General features: G+C 40.1%; 2 protein-coding genes across 2 annotated transcripts; both read right to left on the bottom strand.

The window, feature by feature from the left end:
• Window positions 1-1113: 1113 nt before the first annotated feature.
• LOC120555232 (secretory phospholipase A2 receptor-like) lies at window positions 1114-6130 on the bottom strand. Its single transcript, XM_039793914.1, has 4 exons — window positions 4873-6130; window positions 4332-4657; window positions 1795-2066; window positions 1114-1389 (listed from the first exon to the last, which is right to left on the bottom strand). Exons 1-4 carry the CDS (start codon window positions 4881-4883, stop codon window positions 1201-1203), a joined length of 798 nt encoding a protein of 265 aa, XP_039649848.1. The 5' UTR covers window positions 4884-6130; the 3' UTR covers window positions 1114-1200.
• A 6427-nt stretch (window positions 6131-12557) lies between these two features.
• glo1 (glyoxalase 1) lies at window positions 12558-24598 on the bottom strand. Its single transcript, XM_039793907.1, has 6 exons — window positions 24434-24598; window positions 14590-14672; window positions 14242-14382; window positions 14092-14159; window positions 13670-13759; window positions 12558-12962 (listed from the first exon to the last, which is right to left on the bottom strand). The coding sequence occupies exons 1-6, from the start codon at window positions 24500-24502 to the stop codon at window positions 12871-12873; spliced, it is 543 nt and encodes a 180-aa protein (XP_039649841.1). The 5' UTR covers window positions 24503-24598; the 3' UTR covers window positions 12558-12870.
• Window positions 24599-24951: the final 353 nt, after the last annotated feature.

Here is a 24951-nt window from a genome sequence, read left to right as displayed (position 1 = left end):
GGAGAGACATTCTCAAGTAGACTGACCTGATATCAGTCCCAAATTGATTGACATATTTTTTTTAATTTGACAACTAAAAATGATTATGATGAATTGTTTATGATAAATGTAAAGGTTTGATTACATCTGCAATGTTTCTAAAGATCTCTCGCGCAATGTTTGCATTCTCTCAAGAGAATTTAGGGAGGAAAGTTTAACTCAAAGGCCAACGTATTTCTGAGAGACAACAATGTAGCAGTCAATTTGAGCTTGAGTTGTTATTCGAGCTTGGCCCAAGCTCAAGTACAAAGAAATCAGTGCTGGGTCGTAGGCATGGTTTTCTAACAAGTGATAATGTCATTTTAGGCCTACAATAAGCTTTTAACCCTCCTGTTGTCTTTTCAAAGTTTATATATACATATTTATATTATATATATATAGAAGGACTGACTGCTATATTTATATAGCTTATATAGAAGGGCTGACTTCTATATTTATATAAATTTATATATATATATATAGCAAATCGCCCAACAGCAACACAGAAGGTTCCATGAAATGCTCTACACAAGTCAAATTTAGGGATAAATTCACTACTTTTATTTAATTTTGGGTGTTTTATTTAATTTGATAGCATTATTCTGGCTTAACTTTGACAGTCTGTGATTATCCATTAACATCCTCTGATCTTAAATATTAGTCAAAATAATTCATACTTTTTGTTTTTTGACTCAAAAATTAGATATAATTTCATATAGGCTACAAGAGGTTTATTGACCATAATTTCCAAAAATGAGTGTAAAACTAGTGGTAATAAATTGTTGTAAGTGTATACTGGTGGTAGTGGGGAAAAAGCGCAGAAAACGTTGAAAAATGCTACAAAAATGTTGAGAAAAAAAAAAATGTTGAAGAGACAAAAACGTTTAAAAAAGCGGCAAAATAAGTGTTAATTTTCAATTTTGAGCCAGAAGGACAACACAAGGGTTAAAAGGATGTTCCTCATCCCTAAACAACAAAGGTTATTTGTCCATGCCTTCTAAGATTACCCATGAGCGTTCCAAGGTAAATAGACAGTCTGATGAGTTTGACCTGAGTCGTTTAAATCTCCATCATGTTCTTGCCCTTTATAAAGGATCTAACTCAAAGCACTTTAATCCACATTAAATCATTTCTTACATCCTTTTAAGAGAACACAAACGTTTATCGAGGAAAAACATACAGTTATTTGGTGGGTCTTCTGCTGCAGAGGAAGTTTCTTTTCTCACTACAGCTCATGATCTTCCACTCGGTGTTACCGGGAACCAGGGCGCCGCAGTGCTGCTGCTCTGCAGGACATTGAGGAAGGTCGGAGCTCGTGTTTGGGCTCATCCACAGCCAATCACCAGCCAGGAAACGCAGTCCAACCCACACCTTCAGGAAACAACACTTTGTTAATGTCAATGCTGCTGACTCCCCACCACCAGTAAACCACACAACACATTTTACATTTTAAAGGAGACCTATTATGCTTTTCCTTATTTTATGTCATATATATATATAATGTTACAATGTTGGATATTCATAAGAAATGTGGCCAAAGCATTCAATGATGAGGTATATGTAACCGGTTTTTGGTTTAGAAGCCTTTATCAGTTATTTTTATTTTGTTTCCTTTGGACAGAGCTAGGCTAGCTTTTTCCAGTCTTTCTGCTAAGCTAAGCTAACCAATGCTCTCGGCAGGAAAGCAATTTAGCGTATTTCTCAAAATGTCAAACTCCTTTAACATGACATAACCTGACCACAAATACACACAAACTCTGCAGAAAAACATCAAACCTCAGAAGTGGTTGCATTCAATCTTATTGTCTCTGTGTCCATCAGATTGTCGTTTGGTTCTGACAGGATGGCAAGCTGGTACGGGCATGTGGTGCTGCCCGCAGCCTCCAGCTGTGTGCAGTGCACCAAGGCTTCTTCCCATGTCTTATTCTCCTGGACCAGAATCAGGCCTTCATCACACAAGAAGGGCTGACTGCTAGAGCAATCTTCACTTTTCCATTTTGGAGCTGAGTTGTGCATCAAAACACAGTGCTGGTTATGGTCTGGTTCATCTACAGGAACAAGGAAAGAGAGACTGAAATAACTGTTACATGGACATGACAGTATTCTGTTAACCGCTAAGAATAATTTAAGTCATACCCCCCCAAAATTCTTTTCACTACTCATCTTACAGAAATATGTACAGTATTACCTTGCTTTGAGAGCCGTGACCTCTGACCCCTCCTAGCTATTTCTGGTTTGCTGATGTAGAATGTTCAATTAGCTTAAGTTATAGCAGTTGAGTAATTGTATAATTTTGTGAAATTTCACAATAATGGGATATATCATCCTTATAAAACTTTGCTGCATGTTCAAATATATTCTTATTAAAACATTTGACCTGATGTAGTGCAGCATTCTCCTGGGCTAACTATGGAATGAGATCTGCATTAACAAGAGGCTACATTGGTGCTAGTGGCTTCATTAGGCTACCTAGCAACAGTGGTGCTTGTGTTGAATATGAACATAGGCATGCTTATACAATCAAAATGTTGATGTTTACCAGAAATAATGTTCACCATCTTAGTTATAGGTGCAGTAGGTAAGACTTATAAAACTAACTTTCTGTCATATTAGCTGAAACTGACCCTATGTTCCAGTAGAACTACATGAAGCAGGGCATTTAAAAAAAGAAACTGACTCCTCTGGCTCCACCTACAGCCTGGAGTGAGATTTGCAAAAATCTTCGTTTGCACGTTTGCATGTAAACTGAGACAAACGGAGGTTTAGGCAGCCGAGAGAGAGAAAGAGGAAGTGATTTGTTGCTGTTGTTGCTATTTTCGGGATTCTGATTGGCTAACGTGGGCTTGAGCTTCTCGTTCCACCCCCACCTACAGGTTTGGCGTGCTCTTGACGGCATTGACGGCATATATACACGGGTACGTGTAAACAAACACTTTTCTGAAAACTGACAGCTGTGCATCATGTTATTTTTGAAAACGGAGAGGTTGAAATGTCCGTTTATGAAAATAGCCGGCCACGTGTAAACATAGCATAAGGCCTGGATCTTCCCAGTCCTACCTCCAGCACCTTTACATGTGTTGGCATTTGTTAATTAGCTCTAAACCAAAGTGCAGCTGAGGCTGATGGGAATGTTTTTAGTTTTACAGGTATTCGGTCATAAACCAACTGTTAGAATCCATAGAATAGCTTACTATATACTATGATATACTATAAAAACAAATGTTGACCTGCTGATTTGCCTTGATGACGTGTTAATTAAGGGAGTACCAAAGTTATTACAATTCATCCAGTAGGAAACATGAATGTCAATCCATTTAGTTATTGAGATAATTCACTCACAACCTCATAATGGAGCTAGAGGAAAAGCCAGGGGATCACCAAAATCATAAGGATCTATCCACTGGGATCCATGGATGCCTGTACAAAATATTGTGCTAATTTATCTGATAAATGTTATGATATTTAAATAGATAAGTGAAAACTTTGACCTGCTGGAAGCACAATAAGAAGAGTCAGGGGATCAGCAAACTCATGTTACCATGGATATCTGTACCATATTTTATGGCGATGCTTTAGTTATTTGTCAGAGGCATTCTTCCTCTGGGGAACATAAATGTCTGTTTCAAATTTCAATCCATAAAATAGTTCAATCAACAAACCGACCCTTCCATTCCTATGCAGCAAGCATGGCTAGTCCTACATTCAATTTTCATTGCGTTAAGAGCGGATTTAGCAAAGGTCAATAGTGTTATTTCATCCTTTTCAGTATACATAGACCAAAATTTTCAAAATAACTTTGAGGAAGTGAAAAAGTCAAAGTTTACGACGTTAGACAACAACCCAAAACTAGTGCACGGCTACGGATTGCTACGCCTCTATGATTGACAGGTCAGCATGTAGCCACGCCCTAAAGCATCCCTTGCTTTATCTATCTATTTCTCTATTTGTTTTTATCTATTTTAAAATAAATGAACATCATGCTGTATTGAAGAATTGAAACTAGTGATTGAGATCATAAACTCATTGTGAAAATGTTTACTGAGGAAATAAATCAAGTGAGAAGTCATTTTCTCAGACTTCTACATAATTATGGGATATCGTTTTGCAACCAGTGGAGTCGTTGCTAAAAAATGAGACAGAATGCAGGTTCAAGGCACTTTTCAGACCCAGAAGCTATACATCCAGTATTTTGTACAGGCCGTGTCATTTAATCACATTTTAAACTCTTAAATTGTGGAATACATTAAAAGTAGCAATTGTACTCTAAAACTGGACATGAGAACTTGACTAAGTATACTCATTTTGCTTCTCACTTGAATCCCAGTTGAAGAATGTGGCTCTCTCATCTCCTCTGGACCATTTCCACTCCGGTGACGATGTATCGCTATACAGACCAATCCAGCCTTCATACGGGGCAAGCTTGTCAGCCTCCTGTTGGGTTTTGATGGTGATCAAGTCACTATGGTGCCATCTGCAGTAGTTCTGAGCAACAGCCCAGCTATACGGATTGGAGATGGGGACAACCTTTAAGATGCTCAGGCCTGTAGTGGCTGCACACGGAGGAGTGGAGAGGATGACAAAGATGAGGTGGATGAGGAGAAGCCTGGGGATGTTTCTCTCCATGTTGTCTTCAGAAAGGCTTCAAAGTAGAGAAAAATGTTATAACACAATGCAGTAATAATAACAAGTGCTGCTGCTACCTTAATTACAAAACACAATGTATTCATCATCCATCCATCCATTCATTCATTCATATAGATCCACTGAGAGAGATATTCGCCACAATCAATCAAAACCACATTAAAGGTAAGGAAAATTTCACTAGAATTTAAAAGGGCATTTTAAAATGCATACATGCTATTCATAGATGCTATTCATAGTCCAAAAATATTAGTAAACGCGAACAACTCTCTCCCAAATCCAAAAACTAGAGCGCTAGAACTCAAATTTCTGATGTATAGTCTGGAAGTGCTAAATAGACAATGAATTGGGGAAAATGTTATAAATGGCACTGAGAGCTGCAGGGGAATGTTCTAAGTATATGGGTACATGTTCTGTTTCAGAACGGAGAACACTACAATAAAATGAAGCTCATTTGGCCGTTGAGTCTTGGATGCCTGGAAGAGTCTTAATTTCACTGTCACCTTACATGATGACATCACAAGTGTCATGACCTGGCTCATGACAAAATGTGGAGAACACGTTTGCTCTATTAAATCAAATTTATTTAAATAAGCAAAGGTAAACGTGCTATCGGTTTATCAGTAATGTGTGTAGTGGATGGATGTGTGTAGGAGTAGCAATGCTACAATGCAAAAGTAACTCAACCCAAAGTCCAAACAAACCAAGCAGCCTTGAGGAGGGAGAGAGGAAGAGGGACTGCCCAGGCACTCCTATTTCTGGACACGTGAGCAATCAGTTCATCCAGGTGTCAATCATCAGTCCTTATTAGCCAATCCCCAGATCCCACAGATAACATTGCCCTCAGCATAAATAAAGTAAGTATCTATCTATCTATCTATCTGATCCCAAAGGGACTTAATAGGTCTTGATGCCCTTACTGGGTTTACTCTGGTTTCTGGCTTTGAGAGAGAGAGTAGCTCATGTTCACAAATAATAATACACTGAATTTATATAGAGCTTTTCACGAACTCAAAGTCTCTTTACAGGGTAGATATAGATAATAAAGACAAACAAACAAAACAAGATTCAGGCACAAGGGAGGGGGTTGTGGGGCTAGGGATAGGCAGAGGTGAAGAGATGGGTCGAGATGAATATGGTGAGGGACCCAAGGTCCCTCTTGGGCGAGGGAGTTCCAGAGCCTGGGAGCTGCCCTAGAGAATGCTCTGTTCCCAAAACTGCGGAGGTTGAACTTTCCTAGGCCATGGAAATAACATATTGCAATTCATAATTGAGGTGGTGGAATTCCATTAATATAACATGAGAACAGTACTATGACAGAGCAGCAGGATCAGGTGTCAAGCCAAACAAAGTCAGTAGGTCACTATCTTAGGGTAAGCAATAGCTGAGGATTTGTATTTGGATTTATTATAAAGGATCCCCATTAGCTGACGCCTAGAAGACCAGCTGGGGCCTGTTGCACAAAAGTAGAATAAAGAAATCCAGGATAAGTGAAAAAGCGCAGCTTGACTTAGTGTGATCCACTCATCGCGGCTTAATCTGGTGCACGTTTGCCGAGCCAGGATCAGACGGTGAAGCTATGTCAGCCAGGAGGAGATAGCTGGGATAAGTGATCGTTCACGGCTTTCTTAAATAGACCACGGTATCGATCACAGATTTACTGATGCAGAAATGGAGAAGACGTGTGCAGAACATGTTTCACCCGCTGAGCAGCAGCTTCTAATGGAAATTTACGAGAAAGTGAAACATATATGGCCGACGACCCGACTGAATACGTATGGAGTTAAAAAAAATCTACTTAGTCACTCCACGTTTTAATTGCTTTAATATGCTTGTTTTATGTGTTGGATCTGTTTTTATGTGCTAAATGTGCTGGTTTGAGTGTAAAGTGTCTTTGAGTAGCCTGTAAAGCACTATATAAATAAAATGTATTATTATTTAGTCTATCGCCTTAAAAGTGAGCAGAGGGAATTCTTGTTCCTGGGAAATTTATAAGGACTAGGCTTAATTTCAAAGCTTATTCATAATGCGAGAATATGTTTTACAACCATATGCACAAATCTCCATAAGCTATGTCTAATTCTAAATATCTTTCTACAATTAATGTTCATACAAAACAAGCATGACTGGACAAAAACTTGAAAAAGAAGTGACTTCAATACACACTGTAAGCATATCTGTAAAACAATGTTATTATTCATGTTTTTTTTTTCTCACTCCCAAGATGACAAGTGACAGCCCCAAAATAAAATGATTAAGAAGCTTTGTGGCGTTCCAACACATTCTCACTCCCATTTGGTAAAAAAGGACGTTTGATCAGGCGCCAGTGTCGTCGTTATTGACGCTAAAAGTGCGCTTTTTGAGTCCGCTGCACGGTGTGGGAGGATCCCCCTGCCTCCCCCCGCTGCACGGGCGGGGGCACATTTCACGGGGACAGCAGCGGAGGAAAAGCCCATTTCCTCCGTATCGTCCCACTTTTTACCATTACCATCTCAACAACTGCAGTAGTAGGATTTAAATCAAACTCGTGACAGCAATTGTGACAAGCAGGGCATGAAACTAACACCCGCCCACCCGCCAAATGCGGGTGAATTTTGCAATTGGCGGGTAACACTGTCAATCTACCTGCACTTTGGCGGGTAGCCAATGAGAATTGAGTGATTCAGATGAGTAACTATCGGTAAGCAGGGTACACGGTTGCTTACGGGCCTGGTCCAATCAGTGGCACGCATCACTGGAAGACATTGATTGACAGCCGGGGCTCCCTATCGCGCAGCCACTGACCAAGCGGGAGGGAGAACGGGGGCCTGTTTCACAAAAGCAGAATATATAAATCCAGGATAAGTGATAAAGCGAGGCTTGACCTAGTCTAACCTGTGCAGCCTGGCTTGGTGCGTTTCACGAAGGACAAGTCAGGCTGAGGAGGAGAGACTAGATCGAGTCAGGCTGAAGTCATTCAGATAGATGCGCGTCCACGGCTTTCCTCAAAAGACCGCAAGGTCGATCACAGATTTACTGATGCCACAATGGAGAATACGCATTGTACATACTTTATACAGAGTGAGCAGCAGCTTCTTGTGGAAGTATGATGACGTGAAACACATTATTTGTATAAAAAGAAAAGAAACATGGCCGCTGTAATGAAACAGCGAGAGAAAGCGAGGCAGACGATCACGGACCGACTGAATGCGTAATTGTAGCCTAAATATATACATTAACTGACCACTGCTCTGAACTGAAACCATCATAATCATTCCATTCAAGGACTAGGCTACTAATCATTTGCGCAAATTAACAGTTGTACTCTTTGCCTTAAAAGTAAGCAGAAGATAATTTTACTCAGGAAATTTACAATGAAGATCAATTTTCTTCAACGCTAGAATATGATGCGTAAATATCTCTTTCACTCTGTTCCTCTCCCTCTCTCTCACGGGCTACAATATAAATTTCCTAAGTCATATTAACTTCCACTGCTCGCTTTTAATGCAAAGTTAACTGTTCGTTTTTGCAAATGACAGTGACTCATTGAATGCTTTCAGTTAAGAGCAGTATTTCATAAATGTATATTTTTAGACTATCATTCAGTCTTTCCGCTATTATCTGCCACACTTTTTTTCGCATTTCATTTTTTTTTTTTTTTTATAGAGGCCGAGTTTCCTTCTCTACATATGATATGCCTTGCTCCCTGTATATATGGACATAGAAAATAAAGACACTGAAGAAATTGGACTCTAAAATCTAGAAACTATGAAGATAATTAAGTGATAAATTCCATGCACACTGTAAACATTAATGGAACAGAGTATATTCATCAGTTATTTCCCCCCAGCAATATATAAGGTCAAAAACCATTGAGGTGTCCTCTCCCTGTTGTTACATGAATGTACAGTAGCATACATCACTAGATAGTTACTGGTCCAGTGAACTAAGACTATCATTTGGGAGGATTGTACAATTAGTATATGTTGTTAAAATTGTACAATCCTCCCAAATTATATTCCCAGTTTACTGGACAACACAAATTGTGTGCTAAGAATGCCAAATACAATGTACATGGAAGAGGAACAAACATGATCCTTAATAAAAAAAAAAATGAATCAACTAAAATAATTCAAGGGCATTGGTCAACTATAGAAATGTACAGCATTGTATGTATTGCCCTTAGTTACAGACTTCATTTAAAACACATTTGAAATGTTATCAGCCTTTTCTAATTATCTCAACAACTGCCATAATATATTCATCAAACTTCTAACAACAATATGAACAGCAGTCTTCATACAGCAATATAACAGTAACAATGACTGTCACATGAATAATTATAAATAAAAAAATAATGGTCACAACTTTAAATAATATTAGTAGTTAAATGAACAGCAATATGCACCTGTTGTATTTTAATCCAGGCTGATAATAACAATAGGGTAAAACCACTGCTGGGTGATCAGAAAAGGCTCCAGGATTAAATAAATCCTGGCTGTTAGCCTGGTCAGGAGCAGGCTAGCTGCACAGAATAAATCTCCATGGTGATTTATGTGCCTCCGCTTTCGTGAAACCGAATCAAGGCTAATTTCATCCAGGATAACTGGGAAATCCCAGCTTAATCCCTTATCTTGGTTTTGTGAAACAGGCCCCCGGTCAAATTAATTTCCTTGTTTCTGTTATGAAGACGATCGTGTGTGTGACTCGAACATCTCACATTACCAACAAAACGTACAGCGAAAGACCGTGCAAAACATTTCAGACCGACGGTTCAGACGATTTTTCACTCTTAAGTCTCTGAACGTTGCTGCTGTTTCATCTTGTCAGCTGTCTGCAGCGGGCGGGCCTGTTGCTCAGTTTCCCCCGCGACTGACGCGCGTGCGCACACGCGCGCGCACACACACACACACACACACACACACACACACACACACACACACACACACACACACACACACACACACACACACACAGTGGATGCAGGAAAAAACGCAGATGAGACCTACAGGATGACCTAAATTGAGGACAGCTACTTTATTGTAAGTGCAATGATAAGTTAAAGTCCAATATGAAACTGTATGAATGTGTGTCCCAGCCCAGGATAGGAAATTAACTAACAATGTAAAGAACAACAAGCCACTGATAGTATTTGATTCATTCAATAAATTATTATTTTGGGTCTTAAATCCACCAGCCGTTTTCATATTATACCAACATCATCATCCTGAGCCTTTTTGGTAAGGTTCCTAGAAAATCTCAGCCCAGAGTAATTCATTAATAGTACTAGTAATTATTATTCTCCCCAAAACAAGTTTCCTTTTATTTATTTTTAAGAACTATACAAAAAAAGTTGCAACTTCTTTGCAACAACTCGTGTTATGGTCCACATTCACCAGTGTTTTTTTGTTGTCATCTCATCTCTTATATGCAGTGGTGTAACGAGCCAACACCGGACCCCTATGCAGTATTATCAAGGCTGGCCCCCTTACTACAGCACGTGATGACGGCGCAATGTCCATGAGTAGGCTACCATGAATAGGACAGGATAGGATCATAGAGACACAGCAAGTCCTGTTTTTCACCTTTTATGAGGCAAAAAAAAAAGTGGCTGGTATAAAGTCACTTTGGCAGGTGGATTTAAAAATCCACCTGCCAAAGTGACTGGTGGTCAAAAAAGTTAACTTCATGCCCTAAGTAATGCATGTTAATAAAATGAAGCAGAACACATTCAGAAGACAACGGAATAACTGTTAAACACGTTTATTTCGGATCAGAGCAGCAGCTGATTTAACACATCAGACTCGAGGATTAATCTTAGCCTGCCTGTTAGCCTGCTCTGGACCAGGCTAGCTGCAAAGAATAAATCGCCATGGTTACTTGGCTGGGTTTAATTCAACCTGCTTTTGTGCAACCAAGTCAAAGCTAAATTCATCCAGGATAACCTGAATATCCCGGCTTAATCCCTTATCCTGGTTTTGTGCAACAGGCCCCTGGTCTTCCTGGGGTCCAAAACAACATTTAATCAGACAATATTAAAACATTTCATGACATATACAGAAAAGAAAAAAAATAAACGAAATACAACAATATCTGCTTACAGAACTAAATAACAAAAAAACATTAAAAATTAAAATTAAATAAAAACAATAACAAACCAAGCAAATAGAGAAATATCTTGAAGACAAAGTTATACATTACAGTATATTACATGGCTAACATTAAGGTAGCTCACATAGACAAAGAAGAAAATCAAATATTTAAAACCACAGAAATAAGATTTTTTTTTTTTTAAACATGATAAATAATTTGAGTGAAGGTAAGATTTGACTTTCTTTTTAAAATGTACCTTTCCTGTGATAAAACGAATGTTACTTAGAATATTATTCCACAAAGAACTTGCTCTGTAAATGAAAGTTGTTTTCCGGTAAAGGCACAATCATCTGCCCCCTACTGGCTCCTCTTGTTAAATAAGTATGGATATCTGAACTCTAAGTTGTTATCAAAAATAAATGATGGTGTCGGAGTTTGAATAACAGAGTGCAACAAAGTAAGCACATTGGCTAAAGACTCAACCATTTAAGACATTCATGCATTTTAACATTGGACCTAGAAAGTCTAACTGCTAGGATGAACTCTCTCTCTCACTACATTTATTCATAAACTTAGTTTTTTTATCCTTTATTCACACAAGCAAAAATGAAAATCTCATAAGGTAAACCGCAACAACCAAGCCTGTTTCTATGTTAACACTCACCATAAATGACGGCACCAACAAAGGGAGCTCAGCGAGGTGGAAATTAGTTGAAAAGAGAAGAGACAGAGCTGATACAGGGCTATGTGGTTCCTCCCCCCCACATATATCAGAGCTCTGATGCACCGGTTTCCCACTTAAACTGACCAATCGGAGCAGGGTGTAGAAACGCCTTGCCCAAAAGATCGGAGTCATTCACCTGTGCATCCACCAAACACACAACCGAAATCTTTAAAAACTTGTTTATCCTCGGTAGTCAAATGTCTTAAGTGGTGTGAAGCAGAGCGAGACCAGGACAGATTTTAATGATCTCAGTTCTCCTCAAACAGACAAACATAAGCATCTCATTTGACTTGCCTTTTACATATTTCCTACCTGTAGATTTGCATATTATTTTGCAAGAAGTACCCCAGACTGACATGCTGAGATGTGCTTGAATTAATTGGTTGAAATAATTCAAAATTTTGATTTGTGACTGCAGTTCACACTTCCACGGTTAGTAACATTTTAGCTGCGTTTTGCAAATAGTTGCAAAAACTGGACCTGAAGTTAAAATTATGTTTATGTTCCTGTTATTAAAAAATGCAACAGAGATTTATGAAGCAGTCACCACTGGGGTTGGAAGCAAGGACCTCCTGTTTACTAGACAAGTGCTTTAACCAACTAAGCCCCAGTGCTTTTTGAAATGGCTTGATTTCAATTTGCAATAAAAACATGTTAGCTCTTTACATACAGTATAAGTACTTTGATGATTACAGACATATATAAAGATGTTAGAAGAAAAAAAGAAACTTGCAGATAACTGGCTCACTGGTCAACTCTTGAACTGGAAAGATAGTTGAGAAGGCAACACCAAAAAACCCCCAAACCCCCCCGCCCCCCCCCCCAACAAATTTTTTTTTGGCCGCCCCTATTAAGCCCCTTTTCCTCCCGCTTTCCCCAATAGTGGAAACGTGAATTTAAATGTCTTTTTTCAAACAATTAATTTAATTTGTCATCGTCTCAGATTTGACTTAAAAACTGTAAATCACATTTTCTCTTTATGACTAAACTGCAACAAAAAACCAGGTCAGCTTTTTATTGCTTGCTATAAATCATAACTGTAAACCTTTGGCCAAAAATACAGTTACTTTGTCTCTTAAAACTACAAGAAATCACAAATTCATTTTGTTTTACACAGTAATACCGCTTTATTTCAGCATTACCTTTTGAAGACACATACAAAGTGATGATGGTGGGCAAATGCTACAGCTAGAAATACCTCTAATCTATTTGCTCAACTACTGTCCAATATAAGTCCAGCCCATGCCAGGGCACACTGCTTGCCATCGTACAAGTGCTCCCACTCCATTCTCCCTCAGCTCTCCACCACATGTTGCTAAATTCTTGGCTAAACACAGACAACGTGCTCTCCCAGTGAAGCCACAGAAGGTCTGGCCTGTATGCACTGCAGCAGGTCAGACATGTTTGCATAGTTTTTAGGAGGTAATGGAGACCATATTGTTAGGACTCAGGATCTCAATCCAGTAACCATCAGGGTCCTGAATGAAGGCCAAGCCTTTCATTTTACCTGAGAAGAAAATAAGAGAAGGGCAAAAAAGAGGTTGTTAATAATGTATGAATAAACGTGAAAAATACATTTTAAAAAGTTTGTGTTCTAATCATGGTGCAGTAATGACACGGTGGTACACTGAGGAGAAAAGCTTTTCAAATGTAGATGAAGGTACTGAGCAGGTGCTTTCTGTTATGTAATGAGTCAGTATGGTAAGGTGTAGCCGTCCTATACAGTATATTAGGAAAATACATATTTATCTTTTGTCACTTACATTGAAGGTGCACAAGTATAAATACTTATAGTTATCTGTTAGTTTAGAGTTTACAGAAATCTACAATCAGCATTGCTTTAATATTCTTGGGATGAAATGAATGGAACTGATGCTGTACAGTGTAGAGATCAACACAGTCTTAGTAGATTTATTATTAAGAATACCAATAACATTACCTGTGAGAAAGCCAATTTGTCACCTCTACGTGGTATATTTTAGCGCTTACTCCCTGTCCTGAGAATTTGAATCAAGGATGTTTTTTCTTAAATAAATGGTTTCAACCCATATTTAATATTGTAAAATTTTAAATATTGTAAAATTTTAATATTTTAAAATTGTCAATATTTCATTTCTGAGTGAATACGGTAAGCCAAAAAGGAGGTGGAGAAAGAAAGATTAAAAGTGGTGAAGAAATGTACTAAAAAGTGTGTCAGGAGCTTTGACATCTTACCATCATCTGGCTTCTTGACAAATGTTACTCCTTGCTCTTCAAACAGTTTGCAGGCTGCATAGACGTCAGGAACTGCGATTCCAATGTGTCCTGTCAAAGCCCAGGTAATGACTCTTATGTACACTATATATCCACACTACGGTTGCACATAGTTTGCTCTAGTGAGCCTTCAAACAGTAACAGACAAGAAGCACACACCCTTTAAACATGTGGTGCACAACAGTTAAAAGCACTTAAGATATTTGTAAAAACTGATAGCTAATGCTCAACATTTAAAAACACAGATCACGATAAGGTGTTTAATTATGATGACGTATTGGGTGTTCCTGCATTTTAAGTTCATACATACATTTCACTTTCCTTTTCAAAAGTAATTCTACTGGTCTTTCCTGTCGGTGTGTAAAACAGGAAAGCGGTCTTACCAAAGCCACGTGGATCTGAGTTCCCATTGTGATAAGACTGGCTCTCATCAGCCTCAGAGCCCCAGTTACTGAAGGACAGGAGGAATGCAAGAAGGTAAGAGAGGAAATGAAAAGAGGAAAAAAAGAAAGGCACATATTGGAGACCCTTACTGTGTCAGCTCAATGGTGGCTCTTCTGGAAAAAGTCCAGGCTGTCCTTTCCTTCACATCCGTAGGAATCTCCTTCTTGTCCTCATAGCCCAAGAAGAAGAGAGAGAAACGCATGGGGGGGAAGTCAAACTTTTGCAGGAGCCTGGAGAGAAAACGCCACTTTAGTCACCAAGTCTGGTTTACGTATGGGAGAGATTCTCAACCCACATACACACACTCAGCCAAAAACAGCTCTAAAAATGTTTAGGATTCATTGTGTCACTTTTTGGGAACATTTTGTTGCATGTCAGTCTTTATTTGCACGCAAATAAAGATTAATTGAAGTGAACACTAACACACTAGTACTCACGTCATGCCGAGGATTCTGGTGTAAAAATCCAAGGATTTAACTGGGTCTTTAACCCGCAGCATAGTCTGCTGCATCATGAAATCCTACAAGACAGAAACACAGTAACAGAGCTTTATACACACAGAACACTCAGACAATCTCTGTCTCAACCACAAAGATAACAGGGTGGGGGGTTAGAATTTATTTAGTCTCGCTTTGCCAGACCTTCCTCCACAGCGCTGCGGAGGAAGGTCTGTTTAGTCCACACAGCATTCCTTGATGGGAGGAAAACGTGCTCTAGTTTATTGGCATTTCTTTAAACCAATCATAATCATAATGGGCAGCTCTAAGCGCCGCACGTTGCTGCTGCTAAATAGCCTCGGGAAGGAATTTGTTTTGGTGGAACATGTGGACGTTCAAAAGTAGTTTTAGTCGTGCAACAGAAAACTCTGATTGGACAGATAGTCTAGCTAGCTGTCTGGATTTACCCTGCAGAGATCTGAGGAGCAGTTAACCATAGTCCTCACAAATCCACCGGAGGTTAGAACCCCAACACAAAGGAAGAGGAAGGGGACAGACATCAGCAAAAAGACATGCATACAGTGGAATTTCCTGCAGTACCGGAGCAATCCCAGAAGTGGTACATTGAGGATAATATATATAATAATTTCTTTAAAATGCAGATAGAACAGTAAGAAATGTAAACACACACTGCTGGTTGAATTGTGAGGAGCCACAGCTGGTTAGCCACGGACCCAACAGGTTCCTCACAAACACACTGTGGCCATCCATCAGCCAATACAAAACCAACAACAACAACAAAATAGTTGTACACAAACTATTACAAAGGCTTCATCACGCTGGTTTTCCTGTTCCTAATTCCCCTTGAGTACACGTGCATAAAAAACTACAGACGCTGCTATCACAGGAAAATAAAGTACACTGAATATACATAAAATGATTAACACTAAGATACAGGGATACAGGTTGGGTTCTTTCTTGTTGGACTGTTTGACTGTGGAATGGTTTTTAGTTTATCTGTTCAGATTCTTTTGTTCTTGGTATTGTCCAAAAGGTTTGATTTGTTCAAAAAGGCCGATTGAACACGGACATTAGATCTGAATTGAATTTCTATTATTGAGTAAGTTTTCAACTTCTTCCTAGCCCTTTTGAACATGAACAATATTATTTGAGTTGCTTATTTGTAGCTGAGGATGCAGTCTGATTATCTTTTTTTATTGCTTACAAGTTTTTTTTTGTTTTGTTTTTTAACATGTTCAATAAATTGACCAAATAAAAAAAGACTTACAGATGTGAAATATGAAGCACTGTCTTAGGTTTGTGTGTTCAGCTCAGAGAAGCCTTTACAGCACATCGTTTGGCTGTGTCTGAATTCCAGCAGATTTCCAAATCCAAATTTGCACCCTGGGCTGGCTCGTGAGGAGGGATTTCAGCCAAACTACTCCTCTGTGCAACCGGCCGCATCTAAATCGATGATCACCACATCTGCGTGAGCTACGCATCAGTCAAGATTACCATACTGAAAAGATCAGGCCTACACGGATGAGGTACATTAAATCCCTAATTTTATATGCAAAAACATGCCATGACTGTGATGAAGTCTGATGATGTCCTAAAATTTATACTCTAGAGCCCATTTCACAAAAACGATTTGCGAGCCTACTTCCACGCATAAGCAAATGGGGAAAGCATCGCATTTTTACCAACGATTGTTGCTTGTAAATTAAAGGCAACGTTCAGAGCCCTGCATGGATCGCTCATGCCCAGGGATGGCTCAGAAGTTTAGTGTGCATTTTAAGTGGTGACACGCACGCTTTGTATACAGTGAGTCTATATTTGTCAAACAAATGCAAGTAGAAATGATCTCATAAGTCGCAGCTCGCGTGCGGCAAATTTGATAAAACTGGGTTTTACTCCGATCCCAATATTTGTATTGTATCAGTGTATAAAAACCAAACTACTACTCTGTGTGTTTTACAGTCAAGTATTACCTCTGTGGTTAGCAACTGTTCCCCATTCCTATGCCCTTCCTCCAACCAAATACAATTTGTCAGTATCAACACATCCACAGAAACTTTCCTAACAGCGCTGCAGCGTAATCCGTTTCTCCAGTGAACTAGATCCACATGTTCCAGTCACCATTTTGTCACCGTATAGCTAAATTCATTACTTCTGGCAGAGCTTCAAAACTCCAAAAGAGTTGATGGGATGACACAGAAGCAGTGCATTTAGCGATATCAGGGTGTGAACTACGGGGGAGCTCGGCTCCCCTTAATAAGACATGGGCTCCCCTGAAAACGTGATTTGTGAAATTTGGGGGGGGGGGGGACAATGCAAGAAGAAGCAATGAAGAATGAAGAAATAATGTCCTCTCTGGCTGAAGATGATCCTAACCCCTCTCGCTCCTCTCTCTCCCGTTAAAATGGAACAGCCAGCAGTGGAGAGACTGGAAGAGCCCATATATACATGGCTGTTTGTTAAGAATGGAAGCTTGGGGTGCGTCGCTAAGGTCTAATTGAACGGAGGAGTTCTGGTATTCTTCGGTAGTCTGAGTAACTTTCACCGTTGTTCATGTGAAATCTCAAAGACAGCCTGATGCTTTCTTTATAGACTATTTGTGGCTGGCTGTTTGCTGTTTGACCGATCTACTCCTGTTGATAAAGTATAATAGGGTAAATCCTGTAGTGCATACACTTGTAGCTGTTATGTATCTTTGTAAGTCATTGTAAGTTGCAAGCGCACGATCTCCCCCCCCCACCGCGTGGAAAAAAAGTGAGCTCCCCCGAAGGCCACGGTATAGTTCGAACACTGAGCCATATTATGACAATCTGATTATGTGGATAACTCAAAGCAAACAAACAGCTAAAAGGTGGATCATGCTGCATGCATGAGAGGTTTGAATAGACATGTATCCAGTATTATAGTCGCTTTCATTCATCAGGTCAGATTCTAACAAACGTGATCTGTGATTCTGCTGAACCTGGCAGAGCTCACACTTACTGCAAATGGAAACACATTCTAGAAAGTCTTTAGCATGGACTTTGATGGAAGGGAATGACAGCCAGCAGCCTGCTAGTGCAGATGTCTAAATAAAATGCTACAAATTAACCTACGTTTTTTAACAAGAGCCTGTAAAACATAGGGACTCTCCAGTGTCCTGCCGATTTGGGAAATATTGATACCGAGCTGTACCTGAGCATGTATTGATTGTTTATATTCTTGGGTAACGTTATGTATCGTAACGTTATTATATGCTGTCTCCATAACGTTACAGTAGTGAAAGAATACAGGCGGAACGGTTGGAAAGATGTTGAATGGCTGGCAGTGTGGACAAAAAAAGGTAGCTATGGTTAGAAAAAAAAATATGTATATGATCTTCAACTTGTGGATCCAGGTTAGCTCTAGCACAGTGGTTCTCAACCGGTGGGGCCCGCGGGGGCGCGAGTAGGCTACAGGATGGGAGAAAAAAAAAAGAAATTCAGAAAGAAAATTTCCCCCATGTTGAAATGCAAGTGGTTGGACTATATAACACAAAAAACAAATCATCCTCCTGGCGACTAACGACAAATCTAGCGACTTTTACTGGTGTTATTGGAGACTTTTGTGATGTTTGGACACTCGAAAGCACGTATCACTCTGCAGTTACTGTGCTCAACGAGCAGCGGGTGCTGCCGTGAGCCCCTCCCCCGTCCAAAAGCCCTCCAAGGCGGTCAGTCTCGCAGTAGCCTCGAGCAGCAGTCCCAGTAGTGATGTGACAACCGGCTCTTTTACGCGAGTCGGTTCAACCGGACGGTTGTTGGTTGGCGAACCGAGTCTATAGATTCGGTCAACGGTTCACGTGCCTGCGGCTGCGGCATCCGGCTACTCCCGGTCTCGGCAGTAGCCGGGTGCCCGCCCGGTCTGCTCGTGACAGCCTGTAACATTCACTTCTCTAACATTTAACTTAACATAACTAAGATAACATGTTTATTTGTATGTGATGCACTTCCCAATCAATAATGTGTGAATTTCCGAACACAGTCACCTAAGATGCATCAGAAACAAGGCTTGGTTAATAACTCAAACTTGCCGAGAACAGTTAGACAAACCGTTTGCTTATATACTCGAGCGGTTGTTAACGGTTACATTCGACTGTAAGTACATTCGACTCTCGGCAGTAGCCGGGTGCACGGTCTCTACTCTCTTAACAACTCTTTCGGTCCAATGAATCGTGCTGCTCGAGGTAGCCCATTTCCTGATTGATTCTACCACCACTCCAGTGGAGGCGCTAATGAGGTACCAAACAGGAGTGAGTCGGTTCATTGACGTATGGCACTCGATTCTCCCGGCTCAGTGACACGAATCGGGTTAATAACCGGCTCTTCGGTCAGTTCGTCATCACTAAGTCCCAGCCTGCAGTCAGAGCAGAGAGGAGACACACACCAATCCTCATAGAAACTCAGATTTTGCTCCTTGCAGACAGAGTGAACGCCTTCACACAAAAACTTGACCAATGGCATGGCCGCATCAGTCGAGGGAACTGCGACACGACTTCTCCTCTCTATTTCAATCAGCGTCTGAGCACCTGTCAGCAATGAGAGAACAGCCACTGACCAGGCGGGAGGGAGAACGGGTCAAATTAATTTCCTTGTTTCTGTTATGAAGACGATCGTGTGTGTGACTCGAACATCTCACATTTACCAACAAAACGTACAGCGAAAGACCGTGCAAAACATTTCAGACCGTCCTGCCAACCTGTATACATTTTAACATCACTGTACGCTGTAACGATTTTTCATTATATAGTCACTGAAGCAGCTGCTGTTTCAATACTCTCTGTTCTCTGCAGCGGGCGGGGCTGCTGCTCCATTTCCCCCGCGACTGACGCGCACGCACACACACACACACACACACACACACACACACACACACACACACACACACACACACACACACACGGTGGATGCAGGAAAAAACGCAGATGAGACGACACAATGCCCTAAATTGAGGACAGCTACGCTCATTATTATAAGTGCAATGATAATGTTAAAGTCCAATAAGTACTTTATCAAACCATATGAATGTGAGTCCCAGGCCAGGATTGGATATTAACTAACAATGTAAAGATCAACAAGCCACTGATAGTGACATGTTCATATTTGATACATTCAATAAATTATTTTTTGTCTTAAATCCACCAGTCATTTTCATATTATATCAACATTTGTCAGCATCCTGAACCTTTTTGGTAAGGTTCCTAGGACAACTCAGCCCAGAGTAATTCATTAATAGTAAAATAATTACTATTCTCCCCAAAACAAGTTTCCTTTTTATTTTCAAAGAACTATACAAAAAAATTGAAACTTTTTTTGCAACTTTCACTGTCTTCTGCAACTTCATTGCAACAAACAGACATTGCGATAAAAGTTGCAATTTTTTTACAAAAGCTTTTGTGAAATCAGGCATTTTGGGCAGCAACAATCTCAAAAAAGGCTGCGAAATCCTGGAAAGACTGCCCTTGTGTGTTTTTTCATGTGTTATGGTGCGCATTCAGTGTTTTTGTTGTTGTTGTTGTTGTGGTGCGCGTAGGCTACTCCTGAGGCCCGTTCCAGAAAGCAGGTTTAGTGAAAACTCTGAGTTGGTTAACCCTGAGATGAGGGAAACTCTGGGTTATCTGTTTCCGAAAGAGAGGTAACTTCCCAGACAGCAACCCAACATTGAATAAATATTGATTTTCCATCGGAATCATCATTATGGTTGATATTGAAATTTCAATGCAAAATAAATGTTGAATCACCATTACAATATCGATGAAACCTGACGTTATTAATGTTGATGGCAACAACATTGGAACAACATTGATCTGTAGTTATCTTTATGATTGATTAAGCATTGATATTTGGTTTATCGGGCGATATTGCCAATGTGTTGAAAAGCCATCGAAATATAGTTGACCGGGAAATATGATTGAAAATGCATTGATATATAGTTGACCGGGAAATATGATTGAAAATGCATTGATATATAGTTGACCGGTAAATATGATTGAAAATGCATTGATATATAGTTGACCGGGAAATATGATTGAAAATGCATTGATTTATAGTTGACCGGGAAATATGATTGAAAATGCATTGATATATAGTTGACCGGGAAATATGATTGAAAATGCATTGATATATAGTTGACCGGGAAATATGATTGAAAATGCATTGATATATAGTTGACCGGGAAATATGATTGAAAAGTCATTGATTTTTGGTTGACGCGGAGATCATCGTGTGGTAGACCAACTTACTGCACCGGACACATCTCATTTCTGGACTCTTGGGGGCGAATACGGTCAGGTAAGCTTGCTTAATATGTAATGTTCGATATGAATGAATTGTACTAGCTAAATCAAATACTGTTACTCGTTAACATGATGGTTAGTGTCCATTATGCTTTTGGATTCTGCATCAGACAACTTTTAAAAACAGCTAATGTTAGCTAGCGTTAGCTAACGTTAGCTAGCGTTAGCTAACATTCGTTAGCGTTAGCTAGCAGTAACAGTCTTAGAACATGGTACAGATGAAGTTGGAAATGTTTTGGCAAGGAAATTATTGGCTATGACTGAATTTCCATTTGTAGTTGCATTATAGCTTTTGGGTTTTGCTGAGAACAACTTTCAGAATTCGGTCATGTTAGCTAATGCTAGCTAACGTTAGCTAGCGCTAGCCTTAGCCTAAATATCCATTTTGAACTGATGTTTGGCAAGGATGTGACAGTATTTGTTGCTCTAATTGTGTTGTAATGTGTTTGTAGAGAGGAAAATGCCAGGCGGAGAGAGAAGAAAAGAGATCACCTGCCGGAGGGACTGAAGCAAGTAAAAAGGTAACCTTCAATTTTGAAAAGTGATTTGAATGTAGGGAAAACATGATAGGCTAGACTACAACACTGGACAAATTGCCTTATATCCGATCATTGAAAAATACTAGGCCTAGTGAATTTGTTTCCAAGTGTGTATATATGTGGGTGTTCTGTTTAACTTAAAGGCTAATTTGTTTGCATTGTGCTTGTATTTTCTGTTTTAGATGCTCATACACAGCAGATGGGGACAGCCAGCGTCACCCAATTTACTTTTGCCCAGGCTGTGCAACAGTTGCTGCACTATGCGTCAGACCGGGCAGGATGGACTGGACGACAAACCAGTCAGACTTCAGAGGACCATGAACTGTAACTATGCTAAAGAGGACAAATAATGAAATAAGAGGCTAATAAAATGAATTTGTTTTTACCTTAAACAGTGTGGTGTGGTCAGTGTTTTTAGGCTAGGCTATAGGCATACAAGCTTTCAAATGTTCAATCACTTTTTACCTTCCTGGCTGTAGATAAAGCAAGATATTCATTATAGGTTATTTAATTTAGGGCATTACATTTTCGTATGCCTAGCAATACTTTTCTATGGCTTAATAATGATTGAAATTCCATTGAAATCACGTTGATCCTTAGTTCAGTTGAAATTTCAACATTGTTTCAATATTCCTGATAATTGAAATACCATTGAAATTCCGTTGATCTATGGACAGGATTTCAACATTGTTTCAATATTAAAACAGGGTGCAAAATGATGTTGAATCAACATCAGAATTTGATGTTGTTTCAATGACTTAATGTTGACAACGCAATGTTGATTTAACATAGTTTCAATGACTGTTTGCTATCTGGGTTAACCTCAGAGTCAGTTACTATGGTAACTGAGCCTGTGAACCTGACCTGGTCGGGAGCAGGTTTTCTTCAAGAAACCTCGAGTTTCTCTCAGTCTCCTCCCTCTCAGTGGGAGGAGACTGAGAGAAACTGAGAAAAAAAACTCTGAGAGGGAGGAGAAACTAATTTCCTCATTCATTCATTCATTCAGTCTGTATCAGGCGCATTTTAATGCACTTTGTTATCTGCATGAACAAAAAAAAAGTATTGGTTTATGTTAGGCAGACTATAAAACGGTTTTTTTTCTCAAACATGTCCTGTCCTTTTGTCGACGATCCCGTTGATGAAAAAGCTGTATTAATTCACAGAGAGTTTATGTCGGTATTGAGTCCCGACTATAGATGTATTTTCATTTCCACATAACCGATTTGAGTGGTATTTTTTATCACAGTCCATTAGATATGTAAATACCTTATCCGTCCTCATATCACTAACATCAGCCATTGTGGACAGGCTTTAACATCCCAGCAGATTCCCAGCAGTGTCGCATTACGTTTTTTGCAAATGGCAGTTTTCTTTACAACAGTGTAGCGGATCACACTGTAATAGTAAAGCCACTGTAGAGCCGTCAGAAAAGTGTGACTCACTCTGAAATGTTTTTTAAACGTTTTTGTAGTGTTTCCTGGACAGTAGCCATTAAAAAGAAATACATCGTTCTGTTAATGATCATGGTGCTGCAGCCTCAGAATGGGATTAGTATAGTTTACTTTTTCGCCCGCAGGATTGCACCTAAATGAAATTCTAGGTGTAATACAATTCCAGTTTTCACCAGTAATATTATAAGTTAACTGTGATTTAATATGAAATGAATGCACTGTTAATGCGTACGCATTGACTAGAGCAGCAATTTTCTCCCACACCAATTCTCTCTCTGTTGCAGCAGCCGCTGTCTTGTTTTTTTAACGAAATGCATGTTCAAACTCGCTGTATAGCGCATGAGTATTTCCGCCGACACGTTTGTTTGTGGTTGTTACCATGGTGAATCGTAGAATCATGGCTCCATTCATACTGCCTTTTGTGCACGTGCGTAACCCTGAGTGAACCTACTCCGAGTTGATTGAACCAACTCAAATCAGCTGTTCTGGAACCGAAAACTCAGAGTTACCATCTCAGGGTAAATCAACTCAGACATCAGGGTTAGACTCAGAGTTTGTTAAACCTCCTTCCTGGAACGGACCTCTGATGTTGTCAGTCATCTCATCTCTTATATGCCTACTCATGGACATTGCGCCGTCATCACGTGCTGTAGTAGGGGGGCCGCCTTGATAATCCTGCATAGGAGCCCGGTGTTGGCTCGTTACGCCACTGACCTCCTGCCCTCTTTCGTCATTCTGGGCAGCATTGATGCAGGAATACCCTCAACTCTGTGACGTCGCCTTGAAGATTCTCCTCCCTTTCGTGTCGACATATTTGTGTGAAGCATGATTCTCAAAAATGACTGCACTCAAAACGAAATACCGCAATCGTGCACAAATCGAAGATGATTTGAGGCTATGATTTATCAGACATTTCGCCAAGAAATGGGAGGGGGGGCGGCCCAACTGCAATGAACCAGCTTTGGGGGGGCCCAGCTTGCAAAAGGTTGAGAACCACTGCTCTAGCACATTATACTTGCAACACTGCCCACCTTAACCAGTCCAAGTCCCACCAGCTTTTCGCCACAGCATGCGAGAATATTCTGCTCTGGCCGCGCCTAAATGCCGACTTCCCTGTGAGTACCATAGGTGAGTACGGACAGTTCTTGGCTTCCGAACAGGACTTGTTGTACGCATGCCTTAATAAATGACGTCTCAGCCTTCCCACAAAGTTTGGAGCGTCTTACCACGCGAGAAGTGACGGCTGTAAGTTAACGTTAGCTAGCTTACAACACCCCGTGATTAAACCTACATTAGTTACACTAGTTATTTAGAATGTGTACGTCGCTACAACACTTGCGGTAAGCATTGACAAACATGTTAAAAGCATTACCGAATAACTTGTCAGCGGGTGAGCAGCGCACATTTTGTAAAGAAACAATGCACATAGCTGGTTAACCTGTTTGGGAGTCGCTGGCCTGTTGGGTTGGACAGTGACTGGTAGAAGTTTAGTTCAACTTTCCCAGGGACGGCAATCATCTTACCTTAGTAACTGGGTCCCCATCTTTACAAGCTAATGCAGCTGCCTCGTCTGACAGACCTTTGTCGCTCATTGTTGCTAACGGACTGTAACGTTACAAAGCTGGACCGCGGCTCAGCGGGGCGGACTGACAGGGGAGAGGGACTCAGCCGGACTCATTTTAACAGAAACTCTTTCCGGTACCAGCTTTCAAAATAAAAGCCACATTGACGACACAGTGATTACAGGACAGCGCTGGTGGGACACGTAGACTAGTCTGTGGTGGGACATTGACACTTTTTAAGACATTAAAGGGTATTTCCCCCCTTTATAATTAAAAGACTGATTTGATATTGCATATAGAATGGCCAACAAAACAAAATCAGTGTATTTTTAAAAAGTATTTTGATAATTGAGTAAATTGCCCGAGGCTATTCTCGGGACAAGTAACCCTCACCCTTACCTTGTGTCAGTACTTTGGTTCTGTGTACCAGCTTTCTGTTGTTAGCACTTGCACTCATAGTTAAGTGCAGGAAGTGTCTG

Source organism: Perca fluviatilis, chromosome 3 (genome assembly GCF_010015445.1).
Source record: "Perca fluviatilis chromosome 3, GENO_Pfluv_1.0, whole genome shotgun sequence".
Lineage (NCBI taxonomy): Eukaryota > Metazoa > Chordata > Actinopteri > Perciformes > Percidae > Perca > Perca fluviatilis.
The sequence above is the reverse complement of the archived record's forward strand: the minus strand, read 5'-3'. Positions and strand labels throughout refer to the sequence as shown.

Excerpts from the sequence above, each read along its gene's own strand:
- LOC120555232 (XM_039793914.1), bottom strand. Across the intron at positions 2,067-4,331 it reads ATTCTTCAACTGGGATTCAA|ATGAACCAGACCATAACCAG; the intron begins GTGAGAAGCAAA and ends TTGTTCCTGTAG. Across the intron at positions 1,390-1,794 it reads TGAATGCAACCACTTCTGAG|GTGTGGGTTGGACTGCGTTT; the intron begins GTTTGATGTTTT and ends TGTTTCCTGAAG.
- glo1 (XM_039793907.1), bottom strand. The coding sequence starts at position 24,502 with ATGAGCGACAAAGGTCTGTCAGACGAGGCAGCTGCATTAGCTTGTAAA. Across the intron at positions 14,673-24,433 it reads ATGGGGACCCAGTTACTAAG|GATTTCATGATGCAGCAGAC; the intron begins GTAAGATGATTG and ends TCTGTCTTGTAG. Across the intron at positions 14,160-14,241 it reads GCCACCATTGAGCTGACACA|TAACTGGGGCTCTGAGGCTG; the intron begins GTAAGGGTCTCC and ends CCTGTCCTTCAG.